This window comes from Girardinichthys multiradiatus, chromosome 24, assembly GCF_021462225.1.
Source record: "Girardinichthys multiradiatus isolate DD_20200921_A chromosome 24, DD_fGirMul_XY1, whole genome shotgun sequence".
NCBI lineage: Eukaryota > Metazoa > Chordata > Actinopteri > Cyprinodontiformes > Goodeidae > Girardinichthys > Girardinichthys multiradiatus.
Window position 1 is genome coordinate 11651444 of NC_061816.1, and position 11206 is coordinate 11662649.

At 42.4% G+C, this 11206-nt stretch overlaps 1 protein-coding gene across 12 annotated transcripts in view; it reads left to right on the forward strand.

Moving 5' to 3' along the window:
• Positions 1-11206, forward strand: part of mbnl2 (muscleblind-like splicing regulator 2) — a 54424-nt gene that overhangs the window by 36760 nt on the left and 6458 nt on the right. For 5 of the 12 annotated variants that reach the window (XM_047354956.1, XM_047354953.1, XM_047354958.1 and 2 more), the window contains 3 exons: positions 3124-3177; positions 3523-3673; positions 7370-7402. In XM_047354956.1, the coding sequence (XP_047210912.1) occupies positions 3124-3177; positions 3523-3673; positions 7370-7402 (238 nt within the window). Of the gene's footprint in view, positions 1-3123; positions 3178-3522; positions 3674-7369; positions 7403-8555; positions 8651-11206 lie in introns of all 12 variants that reach the window. The other 7 variants (XM_047354962.1, XM_047354959.1, XM_047354964.1 and 4 more) reach the window with 7 other exon arrangements.

The window sequence follows — 11206 nt, forward strand, 5'->3', positions numbered from 1 at the left end:
TAGTGTCTTTATGCAACTAATCTGGACTTCAATTGAATTTCAAACACCTCTCGCTTACAATGACAGATCCAGCAACATACAATGTGGAGCCCTGCTTTATTACTGTACAACATCTCCTCTGTTGATTTATTCTAGTGGACTCTAGAGTACAATTCACCAACAATAGTCTTCCCAAAGAGAGGCGGTTGTATACAACAAACAGGGTTTAGTGAGACCTAAACAGATCAGCGTTGACGCCGCAAGAACAATCTGTTATTATTTCACTGCAGCCTTCTTTTATTTTCCAATGCCCTTGGTTTATACAGAGACAATGCGTCGACTCAACCCCCTCCATCCCACTTTACTGCTCTCAGTGATAAGTGCAGTTCTCTGCAGATCAGTTGCAAATTGAATCAGGGATGGATGTAGCATGACTGTGGGAGTTTTACCCTCCTTTAGGTTGAGCCATCCCCACAGCTAGGGGAAAAGGTAGATAGGGATGTAAAAACTCAGAGGAGTATGGCGTACAGTTGTGGCTGTTCCCTGCCTTCCCCAAGGCATTGAGTGGCTTCTTTTGATTGGTCCTTTGGCTACTGCACTTGCACACCTTGCACTGCACCAGTGTGCTGACTGATTCCTTTTCTTTTCCTCCATGGCATGGGCATGCTTTACGCCTTGCACATACTGTACCTCTCATTGGCTGGCTCCATTCCTGCTTGCTCTCCCTGTCTTTCATTTGTGAGCCCACAGTGTGGATGATGAGGCAGGTTAGATGTATTTGTTCACATAGTAGCTGCTGCATGGAAGATGGAGAACAGCAGCATATTTAAAACCTTCAGTGGAACCTTTTAGCTTTACATTGCCTGGCAAAAATATCCACATTTTGTTAGGTTACAATTGCAAACTTCCATGTGTTTTTATTTTTATGTGACAGACAAACACACAGTTCATAACTGTAAAGTGGAGAAAAAGTGATACATAGTTTCCATTTTGTGCATTTGTATTTAGTTTCATTTACTCTGATACAACTAAATGAAATCTAGCACAGCCAGTTGCTTTTGTTCACGTGTGTGTAAATTAATCTCAGTATAAATCCAGCTTTTCTGTTAGGGCTTTAAGGTTTGTTAGAGAAGGTTAATGACCAAACAGCACCATGAAGATCAAGCAACGCAGCAGACAAGTCCAGGATAAAGTTGTGAAGAAGCTCAAAACAGACTTAGGTTATGAGACAAAATCCCAAGCTTGAAGCATCTTACAGAGTCATGGCACAACGGTACACCTACAAAGACACAGCTGTCACCTATCCTGACAGGCCTGGTAAGGAGAGCATTAATCAAAGAAGCAGACAAGAGCACCATGGTAACTCTGGAGGAGCTGCAGATAACACCTATTATTGGTGTATGCCCCTAAATACATGCAGCTGAATGTTGGCTCTACAAAGTATCAAGTAAGGGAGGCAGAATACAAATTTAATAATGCACCACCCAGTATTGCTCACATAAGCTACAATAAGATACACTGACGTTTGTGGTTGCAACTTAACAAAACTTCCGGCCGTATGAATACTTTTAAAAGGCACTGTGACTCCCCCAACAAGAACACAGAGATTTGTTGAACATTATAATTCAGTGTTTTGTACCTCGTGTTTCCTCTGCTTCGTAATTACAGTATGCAGTCCTCAGTTTATCATCTTTATGACCCAATTCCCAAACCACCTTCAGCAGGCCCAATCTGTGCTAAAGGTGAAGAGAGTTGACCTCAGGACAATAAGTTGTTTAATCAGCATCTTACATCCAATTGTCTTTGAGCCCTCAGCCTGAGCTGCAGCACTTTTATTGAAGCAGATCCATAAAATCTGTGCAGAAATAGGACAGATCGGTATCTGTAATTCCCAAAATGTTTAGTAGTTAAGACTACACATGAACCGATGCAGTTGCAGTAAAGTTTTTTTTTTTTTTACCATGCCTCATTGTGTTGTTTGCCATGCTGTGATCTTCCTCCTCAATGCAAGTCAAATGCGGTCATCTTTGCTTTTCATGTCACTTTTATAGACCATCTTTCATTTGAACTAACCAGTGTTTTAAGTCTGTTAACACCATAGTGCATTAGCAATGCATTGTTGCTAAAAACACGATATATACACAGTTGCATAGTGAGAAAATCCACATACATCAAGCAAGAGGCTTGTGCATGGACCACCATATTCATGTCTTTTTTTTTTCTGCCTAGCATTCACCTGTAAATGTTAGATCAGTCAGCATAGTCTAAAGTTTAAGCTATTTCAGATGTTTTTCACATAAGCTTTAAAATAAACAGAGCTCCACATTCTGTTATTAAACCCCAACTTGTGTCACTTTGTCCCAGCTCATAGGCCGCACTAAATAGCTATGTGCCGTTGCGACTTTAACCTGTCAGTAGATTTTATTTGGACAGCACTACAGAGAAGGAGGTGATTGTTGGGCTGCTTTTTATTTGGTCAGAGCTGCTTAAACTGAGACAGCCTCCCTCTATAATTTTGCTACTCTCTTATTTAAAATATGCCCACACAGGACCTTTTTTTAGGGTTGTTTTTGTTGGCTGCGAGGGCAGGGCTGAGTAATTCAAAAGGTTTTAACCAGACCTCACTCACATCCCTAACCTGTTTGTGCTCACATCGACCCCAGATAGAGTTATCTTTTAGTGAAACTCTCGTACTTTAATAGAAAGAGAGCCTCTGAACTGATCACACATGCTTCCAGTGTAAATAGCTTTGTTTACCTTACTGCTCTTTGCTCTGCAGTAGATATATTTCGAGTTGACTTGCAGACATAGCTCTCTTAGTAGATTTGAAACACATCTTAGAACCTTGCTTTTTAACCAAAGGGTAATATAGCTGCTTTTTTTTTGCTTTGGTACTAATTAAAATAGTAGCTGTGTTTCTTTAAAGTTAAACGAAACAAATCTTTTGTTTATGTGCATGCCTATTGTTTTGTATGTGGTATACTGGCATTCAGATTATTTTTGTTTTTGTTTTTTTCCTTCTCACCTATCCACAATGCAATGCTGTCCCCCATGATGCACCTCTGCTTGCTGTTACCTGTATGTTAATACGCTTGAATCCCATTGGCCCACTGCCATCATGTGCTCGCTGCCTGCTAATTAAAGACTCAGTCGACTGCCAAAGCAATGAAGCGACCCCTCGAGGCAACTGTAGACCTGGTACTTGGACCTTTCACCTTTTGCTTTGCATGTAGCTTCTTTAATTGTACTTGTAGCCACTCACAGAATTTAATTTGGCTCTTTTGTTGTTGTGAAACCCTGTAAGACACTTTAATGTGTAGACCTTAATCCTTTATGATCACCTGTGGATTTTCTAGATTGTTTTTTGTAGTAATGAACATAAAGCTAAAATTATTCCAGCTACCACGCTACTTTCTTTAATGTGTTTCCATTTCTTGCCTTTTATGTGCCGTGCATAGAGAAAAATAACACATTACAGTGATATTAGTGTTGATTTGAGTTGGCGTAAAGCTCAAATCTGTGCTTCTGTTTGTGTGTGATAAGGCGTTCCCCCACGGTGTCCTCCAGCCCCTACCAAAGAGACCAGCACTTGAGAAGAGCAACGGAGCAAGCTCTCTGTTCAACCCCAGTGTTTTGCACTACCAGCAGGCGCTGGCCAACGCACAGCTCCAGCAGCCCGCTTTCTTTCCCACAGGTAAGATCTTCCAGTTCATCCATATGGCATTAAGCTGCAGATGCATGTATAGACATGCACAGAGTCACGGATAGATCTTGGCAATCATATTAATCACAAACTTGTTTTTTTGGTGGCTTCACATCTACAATGGAAGTCTGTTTGCTGCTGTTTAGGACAGCTCTGATTCCCGTCTATAAACAGTATAAATGTTGCCGGGTGGAAGGCCAGCGATGGCTTTGACCAGAGCAACAAAACATGATATATTACAGCTGCTGAAGGAAAAAAGCTCGATTTTATAGGTCAGATTTTCTTAGAATTTCTTTATTCCTTTTTTCCCAAATTAGTTAACGACCATCTTTTCATTTCAACCTTAATAAAGTGCTAAAGACTATAGGAACAAGCAGAAACAGGCAGTAGTTTTTCTACTAGTTATTATTTCTACCCCTTGAACCTCTCTGCTGTTTGTTTTGTCACAACCACAAACTTAAAGAAGTTGTATTGGGATTTTATGCGACACACCATCTATATTCAGTCCCCCTGTACTTCTAAATTATATATGCAGAACTAACTCCCTTCAGAAGTCACCTTAAAAGTAAATAGACAATTTGTGTGTAGTTATTCATTCCAAGGAGAGCATTAATCCGAGAAGCAGCCAGGAGGCTCATTGTGAATAGAGGAGCTGCAGAGATCCACAGCTCAGGTGGGGGAAACTGTTAATTGTGCATGCCACAAATCTGGCTTTTAAGAGGAGTGGCAAGATTGCTGAAAGAAAGCCGCATGACTTCTGACCTGCAGTTAGCTATAAGTCATGTAAAGGACACAGCAAACGTGTGGAAGAAGGTGCTCTGGTCTGATGTGATTACAATTGGACTTTTTCCCCTACATGTAAATACCAAGTGTGGCTAATTACTACTACCTTGAACACATGATCCCCATGGTGGCAGCATCATGCTGTGGGGATGCAGGGACAGGGAAGCTGATCCTAGTTAATGCGAAGATGGGTACAGCTAAAGCCAGGTTAATCCTGGAAGAAATCCTGCAGTAGACTTGAGGCTGGAGTGGAGGTTCACCTTCCAGCTGGACAACGACTCTAAATGTTCAGCTAAGGCTACAGTGGAATAGTTTATATCAATTTGTTAGAATGACCTAGTCAAAGTCCAGATCTGAAACTTGAAAACATTATGTTCACATATTATCTTCATCCAATCTGGCTCTAGCTGGTCCATTTTTGCATAAACATTTAGGTTTTTGTACAGGTCCTTCTCAAAATATTAGCATATTGTGATAAAGTTCATTATTTTCCATAATGTAATGATGAAAATTTAACATTCATATATTTTAGATTCATTGCACACTAACTGAAATATTTCAGGTCTTTTATTGTCTTAATACAGGATGATTTTGGCATACAGCTCATGAAAACCCAAAATTCCTATCTCACAAAATTAGCATATTTCATCCGACCAATAAAAGAAAAGTGTTTTTAATACAAAAAACGTCAACCTTCAAATAATCATGTACAGTTATGCACTCAATACTTGGTCGGGAATCCTTTTGCAGAAATGACTGCTTCAATGCGTCGTGGCATGGAGGCAATCAGCCTGTGGCACTGCTGAGGTCTTAAGGAGGCCCAGGATGCTTCGATAGCGGCCTTTAGCTCATCCAGAGTGTTGGGTCTTGAGTCTCTCAACGTTCTCTTCACAATATCCCACAGATTCTCTATGGGGTTCAGGTCAGGAGAGTTGGCAGGCCAATTGAGCACAGTGATACCATGGTCAGTAAACCATTTACCAGTGGTTTTGGCACTGTGAGCAGGTGCCAGGTCGTGCTGAAAAATGAAATCTTCATCTCCATAAAGCTTTTCAGCAGATGGAAGCATGAAGTGCTCCAAAATCTCCTGATAGCTAGCTGCATTGACCCTGCCCTTGATAAAACACAGTGGACCAACACCAGCAGCTGACACGGCACCCCAGACCATCACTGACTGTGGGTAACTTGACACTGGACTTCTGGCATTTTGGCATTTCCTTCTCCCCAGTCTTCCTCCAGACTCTGGCACCTTGATTTCCGAATGACATGCAGAATTTGCTTTCATCCGAAAAAAGTACTTTGGACCACTGAGCAACAGTCCAGTGCTGCTTCTCTGTAGCCCAGGTCAGGCGCTTCTGCCGCTGTTTCTGGTTCAAAAGTGGCTTGACCTGGTGAATGCGGCACCTGTAGCCCATTTCCTGCACACGCCTGTGCACGGTGGCTCTGGATGTTTCTACTCCAGACTCAGTCCACTGCTTCCGCAGGTCCCCCAAGGTCTGGAATCAGCCCTTCTCCACAATCTTCCTCAGGGTCCGGTCACCTCTTCTCGTTGTGCAGCGTTTTCTGCCACACTTTTTCCTTCCCACAGACTTCCCACTGAGGTGCCTTGATACAGCACTCTGGGAACAGCCTATTCGTTCAGAAATGTCTTTCTGTGTCTTACCCTCTTGCTTGAGGGTGTCAATAGTGGCCTTCTGGACAGCAGTCAGGTCGGCAGTCTTACCCATGATTGGGGTTTTGAGTGATGAACCAGGCTGGGAGTTTTAAAGGCCTCAGGAATCTTTTGCAGGTGTTTAGAGTTAACTCGTTGATTCAGATGATTAGGTTCATAGCTCGTTTAGAGACCCTTTTAATGATATGCTAATTTTGTGAGATAGGAATTTTGGGTTTTCATGAGCTGTATGCCAAAATCATCCGTATTAAGACAATAAAAGACCTGAAATATTTCAGTTAGTGTGCAATGAATCTAAAATATATGAATGTTACATTTTCATCATGACATTAGGGAAAATAATTAACTTTATCACAATATGCTAATATTTTGAGAAGGACCTGTATTTGTAAAAGAAACCTTGAAAACCAGATATCACTTTCCTTCCTCTTTAGAATGTTGTGGTGGTCTATGACATAAATTCCCAATAAAACATGTTAAAAAAAAACCTTCAAAGGTTCGACTAATTTTACAAAGCGTTATTAATGAGCTAGGTTGGATAGGTTGGGTTGGTCCAAAACATAAAGTCAGATAAGATCTAAAAGGTTTTGAAAACCTGTGATAAAATAAACTCAACCTATCCTAATTTAATCTAAAGCTGGATGTAAAACTGAACCTGATGAACTCTGCATGATGCCACTGTTTTGCTCACTTCCTTAGTTTTATTTTCCTCCCCCTTATCGGAACTGAATGCTACATCTCTGCACTTTATTGGAATATAGGTCCCTCCGCTTTTATACAGCAGTTGTGTAAATTGACTCAGCTGCAGTATTTAATAGCCACTGAGGAAATCACTGCAGAAATATAAAAACCAAACTAGTTAAACTTAAGTGATCCATGGTATTATGCCCACTTTCTCAGAGCTTTCTTTGCAAGATGTTAAACTCAGAGACTTTCCTGTGTACCACAGCATTGGTTGATGTTTGATGTAGCTGCAGTTCCTCCCACTAATATAGAACTCTGTGAGGAGAACGACTTTGCTTGCTTTTGTCGACTGCTTTCATTATTAGGTAGCATCACTGCTGTAACAGTAGCATCTGAGCTGACTGATTCTTTTTGTTTTTGTCTTGTCTAACTTTGTTGTTCTCCTCCTCCTCAATTAACCAATTTTTTCCCTCCCTCCCCCCTCTCTCTCTCTCTCTCTCTCTGTGTCTCGCTCCTTCTCTCTGTCTTTCTCTGCATAAAAACAACAGGGTCAGTGTTGTGCATGACCCCCAGCAGTCTTGGTAGGTCCTGACATTGCTGTCTCTCTCTCTCTCTCTCTCTCACACACACACACAAGGACTGATTTAGTGGGGGTTGGGTTGGGGGTGGGAGGCTCTCTGCAGCCCTTACAGGTGAGACAAAATGACATCACTTCCCTGTGCCACCGCTTAAGGTGGTGCTGGAACATTTATGGATATTATTTAATCAAACTGTGCATTTCTCTAGGTTGCAATATGCCTCAAATGTTTCATTTGCAGTTTGCATCACCTGAAGGAGCTGCAGCTTTAAGCTCTCCCTACTGACTGACTCTCTTGCTAATGACTGTTTTGTTTATGATTAAAGTGCTGATTCGATATTTTGTAAAGCTCTAATATAGCTTCTGTTTGCTGTGCTGTGTTAACCAGGAAATTTAAATCAGTTTCCCAGAGAAATTAGACATAACTGGAAACATAATTGGGACAATCGTTGACATGAAGTTGCAGCACCTTGCAAAAGTATTCTTTTTCACATTTTGTCGCGTAGCAACTACAAACTTGATAGAAGAGCACAAAGTAAAGCCGAATTGTGAAGCAGAAGGGAAATGAAACATGTTGTGAAAACGTTCAAGGGGTCTGAATATTGTTTGCAAGGCACCAACTATAAATAGGTCCTTTTAACATATTTCCATAATTCCTTAGAATTGCATGTTTCTGGCACTCTGCCAGAAGCCATGTGGCATATTCCTGCTGTTCAATTAGTCAGGCCAACTGGTTTAAAAAGCTAAATTTGTCGCCCCTGCTGACCATAATTCCCGCCAGTGCATCAGAAATGCGTATTTAACTTCTCTGGGAAAGACATAAAACTGATTTTCCATATAAATTTCCTTACTTGTGATTGTAATCAGGTTCTCTCCTCTTGTTTTTTTTTTTTTTTTTTCTCCCATGCTGTCCTTTTCTTCCTCTCTTTCTTTCTGTCCTCCTTGCTTTGCATTGTGAATGGTTGCATGCCATCTGCCGGTGTAACCCTAACGATGGCTTGCTGGCTCTCTCACCACATCCGCCACCACCATCGACAAACGTTGCCGTCGACACGCGTGCCACGACTGTTTCCATGGTTGCCATAATGCTCCACCCACCTGTTCACTGCTACCCCTCCCTCTCCCCTCCTCCCTTTCACCCCTCCTCAAAAACAAAGTCCCAATGATGTACAGTGCTACGCCTGCTACTGTCTCTGCAGCAACAACTCCTGCCACAAGTGTCCCCTACGCAGCAACAGCACCAGCCAATCAGGTTTGCTCCTTTTAAAGCTTTCTTTCATCAGTCCCCGGAGCTCTGAATAAGTACTGCCTCCTAATAGTGAGCTGCAACAACCTGCAGCTTAGCCATACTCCAATCATCCATGCGGCTGCCAGTGAGTGGGTGTTTTCCACACAGTTTAAAGCAGAAGGGGCTAACTGAGCAGCGCCTTTTCTTTCCATTTGAATCCACAACGCTCTCCTGAAAAGCACTTCTTCAGAGCTCCCACATTTGCAAGTAGTACTTGTGTTATGTTGCACCACTTCCTGGTTTTGTTTTGCATGTTCTTGTCTAAGTTTTATTTTCCGCTTTTCTTGTTGACCGAAGCAATAAAGCCTCTCCATCGGCAGCAGGGACATCATCTGCAGTGCTCGTGTGCGACGCAAACACACGCCTTCAAGAAAATGCACAGAAAAACCCCTACAGCTTGCTTTTAAAAGTAGCCACATTTGAGCTACAGTTGAAACCGGTTATTTATATGCACTGTATGAAAAGACTGTCTTACATTAAACCACACTAAAGCTTTAACTCCCAGGCTGATGTCTTGAGATGTTGCTTTAATAGTTCCACATAATGTTCTTTCCTCTATCTTTTTTGTGAAATGCACCAGTCCCTCCTGCTGCAAAAACAAAACTCACACAGCATGATACTGCCACTCCCATACTTCACAGTTGGATTGATGTTCTGCTCCCTTTTTTTCCTCCAAGCAGAACAATAGTCACTATGGCCAAACACTTTAATTTGAGTTTCATTAGACCACAGGACATGTTTCTAAAAGCTAAGGTCTTCGTCCCTAAGTGCATCTGCAAAGGGACAGTGAGAAAAAAGGCTATGTGTCTTTCCATACGCTATATATAAATATCTAGTTTCAACTGTATGCCTGTTTCCGCTTCTTCTTTGCATTTTCCTGAATGTAGGAGTAAAGCGAGAGATAAATCGTTTGAGACAACAGTTCCAGGATACATTTGTTAGGGTGAGACAGACAGGAAAAATAATCAGAGGGACTATCTAAAAATGGCCTCCGAACGAGCGACGGCCCCCCTGTTGCCGAGCGTTGGAAGGAGGGACAGGTTAGACTGCCTGGAGATTTCAGGATGGCGGCAGCACTCTGGCCTAGCTCACACAGCTGGCAGTCATTTCCTGCTGGATCTGTGCAGAGGTGCTCTGAGGACACGCAGAAACGTGCTCCACATGTTAAGATGCAACAGCCAGGCGCTTGATGTTTTTAGTGTTTTCTTTTGGTTCTTCTCCCTTGATGTTCAGAAATTGTAACCATCTTTTATGAATGTATGACAAATACCTCTTTTAAGATCAAATAATTAAAAGTACTTTTCAAACTGTGCAGATATTCCATCTGATGGGAGCAGAGTGGACTGACATTTTGTTTCAAAAGCACAAGCAAAAACAGAAATTTGATCTCCCTTTCTCCATCGCCATTAATCACAGCCCCATTACCCAATATCGTATTGCTCCTCATAGGCCAGCAGCGCGCACACTTCCTGTGAGTCACCGTCTCTTCCTGTAATTGGCATGCAGCAGCAGTAGCAGCAGGAAGCTGAACCACTCTTTAAAGATGCATGTGGGACAAGGAGCTGGAAAAAAGGGTGACGTCAGCCTTCGCTGTCTGCCTCCGTTTGCCTCCTTTCCTCCCACCAAGCAGTTTGGAAGCAGTAAACGCACATCATCATCACCATCATCCTCATTATCAGCTGTGCTGCATGCAGTCCACGCCTTGTTTACTCCACTTGTCCCAGTCATGTGGTTTTATCAAACACAGAGCCAGACTGGTTTTTATTGGTGACACATGCTGCAGTGGCCCCCCTGGTCACCGTTTTCACCAGCTGATGGCCCAAACCCAGCTGGTTTGAATCTCTTTTCAATATCCAGGTAGTTTCTGAAAATCTACTAGACAAGATGTTAAAAAATGCACATATAGATGTTTGAAGCAATGCAAACCCCTCAGATTGTTGCAGACAGGGCGACAGGTTCAGAGTCTGGTCAACTCACGACCCCTGAACCATTGATGTGACACGACATGAAGGAGCCAATCACATCATTCCATGTCTGAGCATAATATTAACCATGTGCTGCCATCGCTGTGTCCCTGGTAACATCACTGCTGCTACTGCTGCTGCGGATGTCTTTTGGAGCTGCAGCACCCTCTAGTGGCAGAGTCCTTTTACTTCAGTTTTACTTATGAACTGCACGATTAGATTCAGCTACGTATACAGATTGTTTCATGATTCTTAACTAAATCATCATCTGTGTCAAAACCACTTTGTTGCTGCTGGCATCACTGCTCTGAACCTCTGCTCCATTTTATGCAATGTATCGCTTGCCTCTGCAGTGGAGTGTTCACATCACATACTGTGCTGTCCATATGTTGTGTGTGATGGGATCAGTGGCTTCTGTCCTGCTGGCTGTTTGCCGACTATTAACTGGAACCATGCAGCGCTTTGTTCTTCATTGGCTTTCTGCCTGGGGCAACCAACATGATTGCAGCCTGCAGCTCCTCTACCTTTACCCCCTTCAAAGATTCTCTTACCTCAT